Genomic DNA, 18,192 nt, shown 5'->3' with positions numbered 1-18,192 from the left:
AAAGGCTTTACCTCCAGTTCACAGTGGGCCACAAGCACTTTCAGTTCACTGTGCTTCCTTTTGGACTTACAAGCGGCGCTTGGGTGTTCAGCAAGGTGATGGTTCCAGCTCATCTGTGGAGATCAAGGTGCCATTCTACCCCTATTTCGACGAGTGGTAATTAAAGGCGGGCTCGCCCCAGGTTATTGTCTCCCACCTCCAGACTAAAGCGAACCTCCTGCATTCGCTGGGGTTCACTATCAACGTGCCGAAGTCATTCCTGACTCCCTCTCAGACGCCCCCTTTCATTTAAGCTGTTCCGGACATGGTTCAGTTTTGGGCCTATCCTCCTGATCGATGAGAACAGGATATTTCAAGCTATGATACCGATGTTTCAGCCTCTATCATGGATTTTGGTGAGACTGACTCTGAGGCTGCTGGGACTCATGGCCTCCTGCATCCTGCTGGTGGCACATGCCCATTGGCATATGTGGGCTCTTCAGTGGGACCTGAAGTTCCAGTGGGCGCATCATCAGAGGAATCTCTCAGACTTGGTGCAGATCTAGGAGGTAACTGCGAAACATCTGCAGTGATGGTTACTGAACCGTGATTGGGTCAGCGGCAGACCGCTGTTCCTTCCCTAACCAGATCCCACATTAGTGACTGATGCGTCACTTCTGGGATGGAGCGGCAATCGGGGCGAGGTGGAGATCAGAGAACTCTGGACTCCTGTGGAATCCAGACTCCACATCAACCTGTTGGAACTTCCAGTGATCTGTTTGGCATTGAAGGCCTTTCTACCCATTATTCAGGGAAGGCTAGTGCAGGTGTTCATGGACCACACCACCTCCATGTGGTACCGCAACAAGCAGGACAGTGTGGGGTCATGGACCCTTTATCAAGCAACCCTGCATCTTTGGACATGACTGGAACAGCTGGGCCTTTGCCTGGTGGTTCAACATCTGGCAGGTTCTCTGAATGCCAGAGAGGACTAAATCAGCCGAAGATACCTCGCGGATCGCAAATGGCGTCTCCATCCAGAGGTGGTGCAAGGTCTCTTTCAGGAGTGGGGAGAGCCTTCATTAGATCGGTCTGCCACTGATGAGAGACACAATGTCAGCAGTTCTGCGTATTGGAGTTTTCAAAGTGGCTCTCGCTCAGAGCCTCTTTTCATCTTGAGTGGAGCTCAGGCCTTCTGTAAGTCTTTCCGCCGATACCACTCCAGCCCAGAGTTCCCAAGATGATCAGGAACAACTGAGCCCAAGTCGTTCTTGTGGCTCCGGATTGGGAATAGAGAATTTGGTTTCCCAAGCTGTTGAGCACGGCCATCGGTCCTTCACTCAGGCTACCCCTTTGGGAGGATCTTCTGTTGCAGCAGCAGGGGAGGATTCTCCTCCCGAACATGTCAATGCCCCGCCTTCTTGCATGGAGATTGAGTGGAAACAGTTGACTGCATTCAACCTTCCGCCAAAGTCTGCAATGTTATTTTGGCAGCCAGGCGTCCCTTCACCAAGATGTGTACGCCTGCCATTAGGGCAAATTTATGGCATGGTGTGCAGAGAAACAAGTTGACCCACTTTCTGCTCCCTTTTCTCAGGTTCTTCTGTTTGTCTTTCCCTTGACCAGCTGCGTTCTGCTCTGTGCACTGTTAAGGGATATCTTTTTGCAATATCTACATTTCCGCGGTAGCCTCACCAACCTTTCCTTTTCCAATCCCCAATTGTACATAGGTTTTTGAAAAGTTTGCAACATATGTTTTCTTCTTCTCCCTTTGTTATGCCTCAGTGGGCCCTTAATCTGTTTGAGAACTTTACATAACAGTCCTCTCAGGCTCCTTATCATCAAGACGGCCTTCTTGGAGACAATAACATCTGCCCGGAGGTCAGTGAGCTTCAGGTAGCTTCAGGCCTCGTCATCCAAGCCCCCTTACCTGAACATCTACCCAGATAAAATAGTGCTTCATTTCTTCAGAAAGCAGTCTCTCCATTTCACGTAGGCCAAGCCATCACTCTGCCTACTTTTTACGCTCCGCCTCATCCCTCCAAGGAAGAGGAGTGACTTCACAGTCTGAACCCAAAGAGCGTTGTCGTTCGACCTTGACCACACACAAGAGTTCGGGGTGAATGACCAACTCTTCGTTGGATATATCGAAGCGAAGAAAGGATGGGCCGTGCAGAAGCGGACCATCTCCAGATAGATCGTGCTCTGTATAAAGAACTACTACACATTTGCTAGGAAGCAAGTCCCAGAGGGTTTGCATGCTCATTCCACCAGAGCTAAAGCTGCCACCACGGCGTTAGCATGTGGAGTTCTGGTCCTCGACATGGGCTTCATTACACACGTTTATCAAACACTACTGTTTGGACAGTCTGGTCTGTATGGATGGACACTTTGCCCATTGGGTCCTGCAGGACTTCCTCGTGTGAATTGGTCCACAGACCCACTTTCTGGGAGGTATTGCTTGGTTATCTGTTCTCAGGAAAGGAATCTGCAGCTAGAAGTCTCAATCAATTACTTGCCTTCTGTAACGCCTTATCTGGTAGAAGCCCTATCTAGCTGCATATTCCTTATCGACCCACCCATCCTCCCTGCTCTGCGAACGGATTTCTAGGGACAGGCTTTCCTCTTTCAGGGCCGTAGTTTTCCACACCAGTGGTCAGTATACTCCGTGGCTCTGCATTTCTGGCATGAAAAGTTGTGAAAAGTGACTAACGCCAGTCCGCCTGGTTGGCACCTATATAGGCACCACAAATGTAATTTCCGGCGTGGATGACGCCATGTGGAGCCGAACGATGCAACCTACAGGTGTGATGAGGTACTGCTAACGACAAATAACCAGATCCAATCTGACGCATGGGAATAATTCTAAGGTAAGGAATCTGCGGCTAGCTAGAGTCTCGACCAGATAAGGTGTTACCAAAGGTAGGTAAGTTTCTGTCAATGGTTGACCGCAATTTTTCACGTACACCAAGCAGGCTGCTAGATTCTGTCAGAACTTGCGCAGCTTACCGGAGCTCGGAGGTGAAGTTTTTCAGAGTACGTCCAGTCAACTCCAAAATGCAGAATGATGCCCTGACCCCCGTAAGAGAGAACAACATCGACTATGAGCAACCGACATCAAACATGCTGGACCGGTGCAAGCCTCCTCAGGCTGCCGTCTTGTTTTGAAAGCACCTCCTGTAAGGCAAATTTACCCACAAATGTTAAAAGTGTTTTACCCAGGAAGGAAGACTAACATAGCAAAAAGAATTCATTGTGGCACTTGCCACAAATGTTAATCTAAGCTACCTGCTCATACCACAAGTGGGAAGGGGCCCCCGGATCTTGGCCAAATGTGGGAGTTTCTACAATGAAACCTTTGTATGTTCTTTCTACTGGTGCTGCTGAAGGTTTGCTCCTGGTAGGCTGAGTGTAAATTTTAAGCCATTAGAATGCATGTTAACATTTTGATGTGCACCTGATACATTGCTTGTTTGGGAGTTGTGGGTTTAGTGAAGGATGAATTATCTCATCTAGTAATTTGGGAAGGTCAGAGTGGGTGGGGTGTGGGAAGTACGGAGTAAGGAACCTTAATTTCTCTAGCCCCCACAACAGTCAAGAGGCTTACTTCACAGCTGCTTATAGGCGTGGCGTAATCAAGTATTTCAGCAGAGCTGTGCTCGCCCGACCTTGCATATCAATTCCATCCAGCCAATGTGTGGCCTATTAAACTGCTAACATGGAAAGGCCCACCAGATATATGCTTACTTTAACAGAGAAAACATAGAATCTCTCTCCTACAGAAGACCCGCCTCACTAGTCATGCCACCTCTAGGCTGTGGGTTAACTTGACTGACACGGTTTATGCAACACCATACTCTTAGTATTCTAGAGGGGTGGCAGTTATTATTTGAAAGAATGCCATACTTTGACCCAATAGAGAGTGCGGGATGAGGAGGGGAGATGCCTCTACCTACGTGTCACGCTATTGGGAGTAGTGGTGACCATTTTGTATATGTTAACAATATGGACTGTCCCAGCTTCTATTAGGAATCCTAGAGGAAAATCATACAGCTTAATTCTCAGGCATTGATTTTGGGTGTGACTTTAACATGGTTCTTGACCCACAGCAGGACAGACCCAACCCTGCAGCTGTTTAAACTCTACTTGTGGTCATGTTAGACAATTGCAGGGTTGACATTGTGCGTGCCAGACACCCATCAATCCGAGAGGGCTCTTCCATTAGCTCAGCACAAAATACAAGGTCTAGGATGGATTATTGGTTGTTCACCAGAGATATTGAAACATAGTAAACTCCAATTGAGCATATGCCCAGAACTGTCTCTGATCACTCTCCAGTCTTCTTAGCACTTGCCTTCCCTGGTCCGCACAGCATAAAGGTTTCTCTTGGAAGATTTTGCTGCATGCCTTAAGAGACTTGTATTGCTAGCAGAATTGTATACCGCCATTCTGGAATACTTGACCTTCAGTGGCCAATCAGTCAACAGCACTAGCACAGTGTGGCAGATGTTCAAATTGATTTGTGGTACAAGTATAACCAAACAGGCAGGTCTCTTAAGAGCCCTGAGGGTCCAGCTCTCAAAACTTGAGAATGAGATTCAGGCTCTTGAAAAAGAACACTGTAAACTGAGAGGATACACAGGTGCTCCACGAAATTGTTAAGCTGGAAATGTACAAAGAAGAAACATGATTGCAAGGTTAACTGCCTTGGTAAGGAGACGAAGGCCAGGCTAAATGGAGAGGGGTACTGACTCGGGAAGACGATGACTTATCTTCTTAGATACCCCTAGGCTAGCCCTGGCAGCAGAGAACGACTGTCAAGAGTTCACTATTTTCTGACCTTACACATCTAACTCCTACATGGAATGATATAAGCCCCTTTCTTTATAACATCAAATTAGCATGGCTCACTATCTGAATGCACCAGTTACCACATATGGAGTAATTTACGTTGTCCAAAGCCTCCCAAATTATAAGGAATGTGCTCAGATACTGGTGCTTCACCTCCTCCTAGCTGTGTATTAGGAGTACAAACTGGAGCACTCCCCCCCTCTTTATGAGAGACCTCAAGTGTAATGATCCTCATGCCAGATAAGCCACCCAAGCGTTGTGACTTCTTCAGTCCACTATGATTGATCAAATCTAATAACAAAATCATAGCTAAATTGTTACCCAGTAGAATACTTACTCTTCTCCTGAAGATAATACAACCAGATCTATACGGGCCACTCAACTTTCCATAATCATCACACGTTCTTTCCCTGCTGTATTAGCTGGATCCGCTGGTTAATTCCATGGCCTTATCTATTGATAACCCAGTAGCATACTTTCACCAAAATGGATTGATATCTACCCCTTTAAAACTGTGTAGAGAAACCAGACGGGCGTTCCCCCTATTCCAACTCCTCATTGTGATTGCCATAGACCCCATAGCTGGTTGACTTTAGTAACATCGCACAAAGAGTCCCTAGTTTTAGAGCCAGGCGCCCAATAGTCTTTCTGTATGTGGATGATGTCAAATTTAATGTCTGTGACCCCGCCAAAACCATCTCGCCCATCATCAGAGAATTTCAAAGCTTTGGATTCTTGACCAGCATATCAATCAGCTGGTGTAAATCGGTTGTATTCCCCCTTACCCTGGCATTGCCAGAATGGACCCTAGAGTACCACCTGGAGTGGAAGTCATCTGTGGGGAAATCTTTCGGAATCTGGGTAAGCAGAGAAATAGAGGCCCTCTGAGAGGAAAACTACAGTATAGCCATTGCACAACTGGAGGACCAGATTAGCACCTGGATTAGGATGCCCTTTACCATAGGTAGCTGAATAGTGTTAGCTAAAATGATGGTGCTCCTGAAATTCTTAAATATGTTTAAGAATATACTTTTCATTCCAACCAGGCAGTTCTGTAACTGATTAAGATCATGGATGATCAGACTGGAATGGGCTGGGAAACACACAAGGAGGTGCTGACTCTCCCCTTCGAGCAGGGATGTATTCTGGCACCCGATTGGGAAATATACTATTTGCGCTCAGGCCCAGAATGCACATTATTGGTACCGTCCGGCATTCTTCTGTCTGCATACAGCTATTAAAGCGGCTCTATGCTCTTTGGACACAATTGACTGCTCTTGCGCACAGTGCCCCACTATTGAGATGCCCTGTCAAATGTACTATTTTTCGGTTAGACTTGAGGCTAGAGCTGATCTACACCATCTATATGCTTTCGGAAGTGTACTTTCTTGCAACCTCCGGGCTTCCTCACGTTGGACCTATAATTCATAAACCGCTTGAACATCTGAAGTTGCTGAAACTAAGTGACTTGTATCCCAAAGACACTTTCATTAACTTTGCCACTATCTAAAAAATTGATGCCTATATTTTAAGGAAATGTACAGAAAGACCAACCGTGCATTTCCATTTTTCCCCGCTGAAGTTTACAACACTTTGGATGCCAGTGTATCCCTTTTCCTTGGAGAGATTGGTATCCCAGTTATATGCTGCAGTAGAGAGCGCAGCACCCGTCTGTAGCCCAGGTGTTGCAGATAAAGGGAATGTTGACCTAGATGTACCCATCACTGCTTCATATAAAATTCCTAAACAGACTCTATTACACTCTTGAATCTTTATGCAAGCTAGTTCTCGGAGATAATTCGAATTGCTCCAGATGTGGGGCTCAGAATGCCTGATAAATTCACCTGGCTTGACTTTGCCCATGGTTACCAGATCTCTGGACAAAGGTACTGCAGGCAGTATCCACAATGATCAACTTTGATATACAGGTAAAGGCATTAATAACGCTGCTTGAATATCTAATAGGAGTCGGAAGGGGATGGCAAGCTGATGGCTATGATGATGTTGGCCTAAGTCAGAGTTAGTAACACCATGTTGTCCTCTGGAGGGTGCATACTTCCAAAATAAAAAGAATATATGTTTTATGTAAAGCTACTTATCACACTTGCTCATTCCTGGCATTAAGCCTGCTGCCAGAGTTTCTGTATGGGATCTGCATCTTTCGGGGGAGTGATCGTTACATTTGTGTTGGCTTCTTGGCCTCTGACAACTCTCTGGTCAAAGTAAAAAATAAAATGTGTTTGTGTGTGCACCTTGATTTAGCTAGAGTACACTGCTAAGAAAAATAGTTTGTCTGTTGGCACTGAAAGGAGTGTTCTAGTTGTGTGCAGTGCTTTCAGGCCATATTGAAAACAAGTGTTAAACTATGTCTCTTTGTTTTAGTAGAATGGCTGGCTGTCTTAAACGTGTCTTTTTTTCTTATTCTGAAATCTGCAGGTTAAAGCTGAAGTTTAAGCGTGGTAGCATACCCCTGGTCATGCCTTTGGAGTTTGTAGGTTGCATTGGAGGATGCGACGAGATGCTGAGAGAAATCCTTGACCTCAAGTATCTGCAGGCACCCAGTAGGGTACTCCAACCCAATAATCGTCTAAACGCTCATGTGCAAGCGAGTAACCCTCGTTCCAGAACATCCAACTCTGAAAGCAGCCAGCAGCGGCCAGCGACTGCTAGACCAGCCAAGCCCAATAAAGCACCTGCTACAGTTCAAACTCCCAGAGTTACTCCACAGTTCCCAACCAATGACGACGGAAATGCAGTGGTGTGCAACTGTGGACAGGAGGCCATTTTACTCACAGTTCGCAAAGAAGGGCCTAACCAGGGCAGACAGTTTTATAAGTGTAATGGATCAAACTGTAATTTCTTCCTGTGGTCTGATCAACAGGCAGATGGTGCGGGTGGCGGTGCCCCCAATAGAAGTTTTGGGACAGCTGCAGGGCCACCATCTCAATTCACATCTAGGGGACAAGCATCTCACTTCCCCACAGGAGGGCCAGGAGCTCACTTCCCCACTGGGGGAGCCTCTGGTGGTGGGAGAGGAAATGCGTGGACAGCAAATGACAGGGATTCAGGCGGAGGAGATGAAGTCAATTGCAAGTGTAATCAACCTGCAGTCACCCGAACAGTTCAAAAAGATGGGCCCAACAAGGGTCGCCAGTTCCACACGTGTCAGAATCCTAGAGAACAGCAATGCGGCTTTTTCCAATGGGCCGATGAGAATGCGCCACCAGGTAAGATGATATACATGTATCTCAGATGGCACAGCATCCATGTGTTTACTTTTTATATCATGAACTTCCTTGTATCTAGCTGACTGTAAAGGTACACTCTTCTCTTAAAGTATTTGTACCTTTGGTAATTATTTAATCTGGAGTGAGAGTCCTGGATTTAAAGTATGTGTTCTAACACTACCTGAATAGCAATCTTTTTGTCTGTGCCTGTTCATTTATGAATACTGCAAAACCATGAAAGTACTATAAAACCAGGAATAATGCCAAAAGGCACCTGAGTGATTACAACCTACTAGTTCATATTTTATGTTTCTCTTTCCTTTAATTGTTTGGTCACTACCATGCCTGAACAGGACCTCTCTACCTTGCATGGTAAAACACAAAAATTCTTTGCTCAGTAGAACAGCGACTAGTTTATCTTCAAAAGCACCAGTCATCCAAGCTTTTCAATTACCTGCTTCCTAATCTTCTGAAGGGTTGACAAGTTCTCAAAAGATTATATTTTTATTTTCTTGTTTCCTGGAACACTTTTAATTGCTGGAATTCCTCAAGAGGTGTTTGTTTTTTGACATGGTTATAAAGAGCATGTTGCCAGGCGGGGTGGGCTATGAAAATCGGCACCATCGACCAGGCGTCCAGATATGTTTTACTTAGGAAGGAGTCAATCAATGTATGTAATGTTTGTGGTCCTCGAGTCCAGCTTCAATGTTCCTACGCATCTGCTTTGTAGATCATTACATGCTCTGAGCACTGTCTGGTCTACTCAGCATTTTGGTAACATGACTCACAGGAAGCTTCACCGTGGTGAAGTAGCGCTACATTGAGGAGATCACAAAGCCCTTTCCTGTAAATAAAGATGTGCCTCAAGCGTGTTAAATAGCCCCATTGCTTGAACAAGTGTACGATTTTACATATTTGGGCATCAGTGTATCATCTGACAGAAAATTGGCAAAAAATATCCGGAAGTCAAGTAACCACCTAGCTAGTGTTTCTTACTTGAAAATGCGCCCCTATATTTAAGACTTTATTGGAGGAGGTTGAACCTGCATAGGCAGATATTTTGTATGTAAACCTATGATTGGTACCCCACCTCTGAAATGTTTTACCTGTAACTGGGAGTTAAGCTGGACAGTCTAGGCAATAATATAACAGCCACAGTTGGGTAGAGAAAACAATGTATTTTTCTTGGCGCCATGTATGCCATTCTGAGGGCTAAATTTCTCTGGTATTTGAAAAATAACTTGAGTGTTTGCAATTGGAGTAAACTTGAACTTAGTTTGGAAAAAGCAAAAAACAGATACCTCAAGAACTATGGTCTTCACAGTATCACTATACGTCTTGGCCAATCAAGGACTGTTTCAGCGATTCTTCAGTATACTCTATTTTAATCAATTGTATGCTTGAGGTATTTTATGAAATTATTATTAATTTTTTTTTAATTATCTATACAGCGCAGTGTGCACCCAAAAGCATCTTGGTGCTCAGAATTCCTTAGGAAAAGACCGAAATAGCTTACTTAACACAAAAAAACACAAGTTAAGTTGTAAAAAGTTGGAAATAGCCATGTTTTCAGAAGATTCCTAAATTTTGCCAAGGAAGGCTCTTTCCGTAAGGATACAAGTAGCATTGTCTTGCTGTGTCACCCCAAAAAGTTCTGCCTTCCAAAGTAGCTCTGCAGAATCTAGGCACATAAGCCAAAGACACCTTTTATAATCTTAACTGGTGGTTCAGTTTGGACATCCAGAGATTCTGAGATAAAAGATCCAGACAACCCTCATAAAATTCATTGAGGCCCATGCAAAGTGATTTTAACACAATACTCTGTTTGACCAGCAGCCAGTGAAGCTTAGCTAATGCAGGTGAGATAGTCAAATCATTTTAGATTCAAAGTTAACCTGTTGCCGCATTGTTGTTCAAATTGCAATTCATTCAGAGCTGTGACAGGTAGTCGGAGATAGAGGGCATTACAGTAGTTAAATCTAGATGATAGAAACCTAGTGTATGTATTTCAGTTGGTTGAACATATCAAATTCTGCTCAGGGGTCCAACAGGATCGGGCAGCAGGCATGTCTTGATATGCATGATGTCTGAGCTCACCAGGCTCTTTCGGACACTGCGATTTTGGTGCTGTAACCTGCATGAAACCCAGTGTCCGCTGGGTGCAATAATTTTTTAGATTGACGAACTGCAAAATTGTATTGAATACTGCGCACACAAGAAGTTTAGCCTATTATGGTAATTGCGAGAGAGGCCTTTAAATGTCAACACATTCCAGATCAAGTATTTATATTTTTGCAGTGGCGTAATCTGTCCTTTATTTTTGTTAAGTCTCCTGGTATACCACCTTTGTTAAACTAAACAGTGATGATTGCTTTTACATGAGTGAAAGAGTGGCATTGATTGCCATTTAACAAAGAGAACTAGGAAAACTCCTGCATGCTAGTCGGTGAAACCGGTTGACTATTCTCATCTGTTGCATATTGGGCTTTTCACGAATTTAAGAGAGCTTGAATTGTACCTGGTTTTCCTTCAAAATGACATGCAAATCAGTTGCATGCTGGTATAGAAATAGAGTCTTAAAAAGATGCAGTTCATCCTTTTAGCTTCTTTATTATGGCAAAGATAGCTTGCAAGCTATTTGGTGCTGACAAGATTTTCTGTGACTAATAGGATGTTTTAGTACATTTGAGGGTCTTGAGCCTTAAGAATGTTCCATTCATTTTTAGCTGTAGAAGGGTAATCCCGCCACCAAATTCATTTTAGTAGTCTTATTCTCACCAATTCTTCATGAAGCCAAAAGTTTTGGTATTTGTTTTCCTACAGCGTTTTAATTGGAGGGAGACCAAGTCATTTAAGATCCTAGTTAAATGTTCTGTTAAATCATTTAGTAAAGTATTAGTATTTTCATGTCATAGTTTGTGGACAGTTTTGTAAACAAGAGGCCATACCTTCTGTGGCCACATTTCTCCTCTAACTCTCCCTCTTTACAAATGCAAGAGGCAATCTTGGCTGTCCCAATTAAATCAACCATGGCATTTGTAAAGCGCACTACATACCCGTGAGGGTCACAAGGCATGGGGGTCGGGGGGAGGGAGCCGCTACTGTTCGAAGAGCCAGGTCTTGAGAAGTCTTCTGAAGGTCAGAAGGTCTTCGGTCTGCCGCAGGCGGATGGGGAGGGTGTTCCATGTCTTGGCGGCAAGGTGGGAGAGTGATCTGCCAGTGGCGGTCACTCTTCGGATGCGGGGACGGTGACGAGGGCGCGGTCTGCAGAGCGGAGCTGGCAGGTGGGGGTGTAGAGGCTGAGTCGGCTGTTGAGGTACGTTGGTCCGGTGTTGTGAAGTGCCTTGTGTGCGTGGGTGAGGAGTTTGAAGGTTATCCTCTTGTTGACAGGGAGCCAATGTAGGTCTCTCAGGTGGGGTGTGATGTGGCTGCGGCGAGGGATGTCGAGGATCAGGCGCGCGGAGGCGTTCTGGATGCGTTGAAGCCGTTTCAGGAATTTGGCCAGGGCTCCTGCGTAGAGTGCGTTTCCGTAGTCCAGTCTACTGCTGACGAGGGCCTGGGTGACCGTCTTTGTTTCGGTGGGGAGCCACTTGAAGATCCTGCGATAAAGTGATCCAACCAGAGGCCAAGTTCACACATTGATCCTTATCACAACAAATAATGTCTAATGTGTGCCCTTCTTTATATATTTGAGCACAGATTTTTTGGGCAAACATTAAACAAGGATAACAATTCTCTAAATGTAATCTGCATAGCATTAGTTGCAACATAAAGTGTATGTTGATATTGCTCTTCACTTTATCATAAGATGAACTGCTTAAAAACAAGAAGTGGTCTAGCACAGCATTGGGTCGGCTATGTAGGGGTTGGAACAAAGAAATAAGCTCAATTCCTTCTGAATTGAATTCTATAATTTAGTTAAAATCACTTAAGTTATTGGAGGCATATAATCCAGCAATTTAGGGCATTTCAGTGACTGCTTAAAAATAAGCAACAAACCACGTCTCTCTAAAAACTGTAATAATGCTCTAACTAGGAGGCACTTGGTCCTTCGCCATTTTGCAACAATCCTCTTTCATCGAAATTTCTGCTAGACATAAAATCTAAGTCCTGTTCACTCCCGACATGGATGTTGCAAGTTTTTTCCTGAGAACAAGTGTTTATTAAAATTGCCAGAAGCCTTTAAACCTAACACATATAAGTTATTCCCTTTAGTGAGCATCGTGTTCTTGGGATTTCACCCTCATCGCTAGATGGGGTATATCAATATTGTTCTGTTCCTGAACCAGATAAACAAGCAATCAAAGTAAAAAGAGGCATGGATGTGGAGAAATATCAGTTGCGTTTCTCTGTCTACAAATAATGTATTGTAATGTAGGTATGGAGTAGTGGGAACTGACAGTGGGCCATATTAATGAAAAGTGAACAACGGTTCTGTAGTAGGGGATCTCTGTGTATAGTCATAATCTAGTGAATAGTCCCGCCCATGTGCGTGGACCCCCGAGCAATAAAAATAATCTCTTAAGTTGTCAAGCCATGCAGACCTGCATCTACACTTAAGAGAGGATTCAAAGACCGATAATGCAGCCTATATCCACAGGCTACACTGTCCAGTACTTCAACTAGAAAATTCCACCAACATCCACAAACAGCACTGCCTGCCCAGCTTTTTCCACAGAGAAAAACCTGCCTCTACCAGCAAAAGCCTCTGGAATGATAGAGAGGGAGGAATGGACAGACAAGCCCCATAGGCTGCCATTATGTGGCTCAGAACAGAATACTGTGCCTTTAAGAAAACTTTCCAGAACTTTTCCAGTATCCCAGAATGCACAGCAGGTCCCTTTTACTTTCAGTTCTTTTTGAAGGCGTAACCCGCCAGACCTGTAGCATTCCTTACATTAACATTTATCTCTCCACCGGGGAGGAGGGCGGGCGCTTATGACTATAACAGAGATACCCCTACTACAGAACTGGAGTTACAGAAAAGAAACTACTCCTTCTGTAGTAAAGGATCTCTGTGTATAGTCATAATCTAGTGAATAGAATGGCAAGCCCATCCCCACACCAAAACGGCGGTGGAGAAGACTACAAAATAATACCACTACTGTGCGAACAAATTTCGCAGCGAAGCCTGCCCAACCTGAGCATCTGCCCTGGCATCCGTGTCCAGACAGTAATGCGCAGCAAAGGTATGGACCGACCTCCAAGTGGCCGCCTTGCAGATTTCTGCAATCGGAACATTACGCAGCAAAGCAGTCGTGGCAGCTTTGCCCCTGGTGGAATGAGCCTTAGGTTTACCCCCTACGGTCTTATTAGCCTTTTGGTAACACAATTGTATACAGGACACAATCCACCGAGAGATGGACTGTTTGGAGGTAGCAAGACCGGTCCTGACTGATCCATAATTGATAAACAACTGGTCTGACCTACGAATATCTTTGGTCTTATCAAGATAAAACTTCAACACCCTCCTAACGTCCAGGGAATGTAGAGACCTTTCCGCTGGAGAAGAGGGATTCTGAAAAAACGTAGGTAAAGTTATGGTCTGGTTGACATGTAAATCAGATATAACCTTAGGAAGAAATTTAGGGTGAGTACGCATAACAACCTTAGCAGCATGAAATACCGTATAAGGTTCTTGGCAACACAACGCCTGAAGTTCACTCACCCTGCGGGCTGACGTAATGGCCACTAGGAACGCTGCCTTCCAAGACAGGTGCTGCAACGAAGCCTTGTGAATAGGTTCAAAAGGCTCCTTCATCAATCTGGACAGCACCACATTCAATTCCCATGAAGGCGAGGGAAGTCTGACAGGAGGGAACACTTTCTTCAAGCCTTCCAAAAAATCCTTGATCACAGGGATCTGAAAGAAGGAAGTCTGTGAAGGGCATTTCCTGTAAGCAGTCAAAGCAGCGAGATGGACCTTAATGGAATGGAAATTAAGGCCAGACTGCCACTCCCCCCCCCAAACATTTAACAAGATGATTAAAGCAGTGGCACATTACCTTATGAGGTGTCAGTATCAACGTAATTCCAGCCCTTCAACAAATGACCCACCCGGGGAACCTTTTCACAAAATTGTTTGGCATATTGGTCCAAGGTCTTGGGAACAGAAATCAAGCTGTGATTTTCAGTGAACGTGAAAAGGAACAGTAGGCTTTTTGCAAAGTTGTCAGTTTACTGCTGCAGTACTGCACTCTGTTTTAAATGAAAAGAAATCCACCTCCTGCATGTCTCTTAGTATTCCCATTCAAAAATAGTGGATTGTGAGGATCAATAATGGATTTAGACTGCTTTGAGCACACTGGTAATGCTTAGGTGCATAAGTGAGGCACAAACGTTCACCGGCAATGATAAACAGATTCCTATTCCTAATTTACAACACATCCTCCTAAGGCAGCCTAGCGAAGATAACCTCCTTCAGAATTGCATTCTGCCCTCTGAAACTAAGGGTGACTCTTTCATCTAGGTTTCGCAGACTGCTGCTGTAAATATCCTTGGTTTCTTTACATTAACGTGTTGGAGCTAAAGGTCATATCTGTGGCTCAGATGGTATTGCTAGTAGAGGAAATACATTCTAATATACATCTTTAACACCATAGGTAAGTTTAACGTAAACAAGCGAGAAAACAATTGCACGAATAATTCATGCTAACTCATCACAGAGATGTGGATGCGGGTACTCAAGGACTGGCTTTTTCTGACAGACATCAATCTGACGTGAAAACTAAATCTGGATGTTCCTTCGGAAATTGCTATTCACCACACAGCAGAACACCGAACCCTCAAGTTGTGCCTCATTAACTGGAAATCTTTCATGTAGCAAGGCCCTATCAGCGCAATGTCAAGACCATCTCAATAGTTGTTTCCTAATCTCCAAATTCTAAATAGGGTGGTAAGGAAGATCCAAAGTACTTCACTTTGCTGGATGATCACAATAGCACAGTCTTCTTTTGCCCAATCAGACAGGATTCTTGGACATCATGAACAAGGGTTCTCTTTTGCCTCTTCGGTGCCTGTAAGACGCACTCTCTAAGTAGGGTGGATTGGGATCTCCACCACGCCCTATAATCATTTCAATAAGAGTATTACCTAAATATATGCACTACCAGGACATGGTCTCCTCTAATGACTGGCTATCCAGTTACAGTAAAATACGTAGGAGAGAAAGTGGTCAAGAACATGTGTTCCCTTTATTCAGGAACCCTTACTCTGTGATATAAAGACACTGGCTCATATGCCTTTCAAACCCATGATCGTCACGGGACATAAAACCAGTGACATGGAAGTCTGCTTTTCTTTAGGTGATCCAGTCAGCTCGCAGAGTTTCTGAGCTGGCTGAAGAAGTATATACAGCTCTCCTTCAGGACAAAATTACAGGCACCCTTTTCCCTAAAAGTTTGAGTTGAATTTCAATTAAACCAAGCAACTGGGAGCCCAGCACATGCTCATTTAAGGGTTAAAGGGGGGTCTAAGTAATTTGAATTTCCAGAAGATTCTCAAATTTTTGTTTGGATTGAGAAAATCACAATTGTTCATCCAAGTAACTGTCACATATAGCAGGCCAACCCTGACAACCAGGGAGACAATATCTCGTAGCATAATGGATTAGATGCTGCATGCTCAATAGGTAGTCTACTCACAAACCGCCTTCACCATAACAGAGCACCATAGAGGCTCGTCCCCACAAATGCCATGCGAGAAACGGCCAAGTGTTTTACTCTACATGCACTTTTTGGACACCCCATACATCAAATGTGAGTTCCAAGGCTAACGCCCAATTTGGTCAAGCTATGCAGAAAATCATTTTGATGAAAAAGATTGGTGGACATCGTAGCTGCCAATGGCCCTCCCCATGTATATGATGCTTAGGAATTGTTCAATGTGCGGGATCGAAGAAAATTAGATGTATATTACTCACCAGAATAAGGAGTAGTTTCTTTTCTGTAACTCCAGTTCTGTAGTAGGGGTATCTCTGTTATAGTCATAATCTAGTGAATAGTCCCGCCCATGTGCGTGGACCCCGGAGCAATAAAAATAATCTCTTAAGTTGTCAAGCCATGCAGACCTGCATCTACACTTAAGAGAGGATTCAAAGACAGCCTCTGGAATGATAGAGAGGGAGGAATGGACAGACAAGCCCCATAGGCTGCCATTATGTGGCTCAGAACAGGATACTGTGCCTTTAAGAAAACTTTCCAGAACTTTTCCAGTATCCCAGAATGCACAGCAGGTCCCTTTTACTTTCAGTTCTTTTTTCCGGCTCCTGCTAGCAGGACCCTGGAGCATTGAGCTCTCCCTTTTCAAGGGTTTATTTGGATTTGTTCACTTTTCAAGTGCTTATTAAGTACCTTGTTGCCTTCCTTCTTGTGTGTGCTCTGTGTTGTCAACATGCCTGGCTTGTTTGACAAGTGCCCAGAGTGCGAGAGAAAGAAGGCCAAGTCGGACCCACACAGGGTGTGCATTGTCTGCCTTCCCCAGTCCCATGTTCCAGAGGAGTGTGACATTTGCCAATCTTTCTCAGCCAGGACCCTGAGAGAAAGGATGCAGATCAGGCTCCAAGGCCTGGAGGTCAGAAGGCTGAGGGCACAAGGTGGGTCAGGACGGGCTGATTCTGCCCATGCTGAGGACCCTGGGGGCTCCCCAGGGGCAGGAAGCCCAGCAAACATCCCCATTCTCCGTCGATTGCGTCGACTATGGCGTCGAGGAGGATGGCTGCAGTTTGTTCGCCGTCACCCCAGGGCTTTGGGGAGAAACGGCGTCGACGTCGAGGGAGCTGAGCAGTCCGCCGTCGATGGCATCAGCATCTTCGTCGACGCCGTCGACTTCTCCGTTGAGTCATCGGCGTCGAGAACAGTCCCGGCGTAGGCGCTCGCCGTCGAGGCGAGGTCGCCGTTCGCCGTCGGCAAAGAGAAGAAGGTCACCGTCGAGGGGATCCCCGACGTCGAGGTCCTGTCGGAGGCGTTCGCCGTCGAGGAGGCGTTCGCCGTCGAGGAGGCGTTCGCCGTCGAGGAGGCTTTCGCCGTCGAGGAGGCGTTCATCGACACCGAGGCAGCGCAGGAGGAGTCCTGATGCCGGGAGTTCCTCTGGGTCTCAAAGGAAGAGAACGGAGTCACCGGGCTCGGTGTACTCAGTGGTGTATACACCTCCTAAGCCTAGGTCGCCACCCTTTGCTCCTTTGCCAAGGGAGCCCTCACCACGGATCCCTACGCCGCCACCTCCTCCTCCTCCCCCCCCCCCCCCTCCTCCTCCTCCTCCGCCCCCCCTCCTCCTCCTCATACCATTCCGCCTCACACACCGTCGGACCCAACTGTGGCCCCGCCACGGTCGGTGTCGTTGCCTAGGTATCCGACGCCGCCGAAGAGAATTCCGAGGCCGCGGCACCAGGTTACACCACCGTCGCCTGCGCCTGCGAGGCCGGCTGAGCGGCCGATGCCAAATAGATCACGCTCCCGCTCCGGACGGAGAGGAAGATCACGGGGCTGTGGACGGTAGTCATCGACATCTGGGCGACGCCGCAGGAGGCGCAGAGCCAGATCCCGCACCCAATCGTCTCCCAGGGACTACTCTCCGATGCTGTCGGACTCGCCAGGGACGGGAGTATCGCCTGTCGACGATGTAGTCTCCTTCCAGGAGGTGCTACTGAGGGGTGCGGCCAAGCTAGGGATCACGGTGACGGTGCCAACACCTACGACGTCCGTGATCTTCGAGACGCTGCACAAGAAGCACCTGCCTCGCCCCCTGCTGCCACTAGTGCCGGGATTGGTGGAGCCCGCTACGGAGTCGTTCCTCACTCCGGCGGTGACAAAACCAGCCCCCTCAAGGCTCCTGAAGAAGTATCGGGCGCTGGAATCGGACCCGACCTTTCTGAGGATGGACCCAAAACTGGACTCGGTCATTGTGACGGCGGCAAGGAAGCAGCATGCTACCACTCCTTCCGCGACAGTGCCGCCTGATAAGGATAGCCGTTGGCTAGACGCGGCGGGCAGAAAGGTCTGTGGGACGGCTTCTACCACCATGAAGGTGGCAAGTGCCGGGGCTCTGTTGGGGCGCTACGACCATGCCCTATGGGAGTCTCTCCAGCAGTACGCGGAGCTGCTGCCTCGCGACAAGGAGGACTTTCTAGAGACTTTGC

General features: G+C 46.2%; 1 protein-coding gene across 1 annotated transcript in view; it reads left to right on the top strand.

Moving 5' to 3' along the window:
- TOP3A (DNA topoisomerase III alpha) overlaps positions 1-18,192 on the top strand; it is a 262,802-nt gene that overhangs the window by 232,768 nt on the left and 11,842 nt on the right. The window contains exon 18 of the mRNA XM_085628981.1: positions 7,267-8,057. Within this exon, the coding sequence (XP_085485107.1) occupies positions 7,267-8,057 (791 nt within the window). The remainder of the gene's footprint in view (positions 1-7,266; positions 8,058-18,192) is intronic.

Source organism: Triturus cristatus, chromosome 10 (assembly GCF_964204655.1).
Source record: "Triturus cristatus chromosome 10, aTriCri1.1, whole genome shotgun sequence".
NCBI lineage: Eukaryota > Metazoa > Chordata > Amphibia > Caudata > Salamandridae > Triturus > Triturus cristatus.
This window is presented reverse-complemented; position numbering and strand designations above follow the sequence as displayed.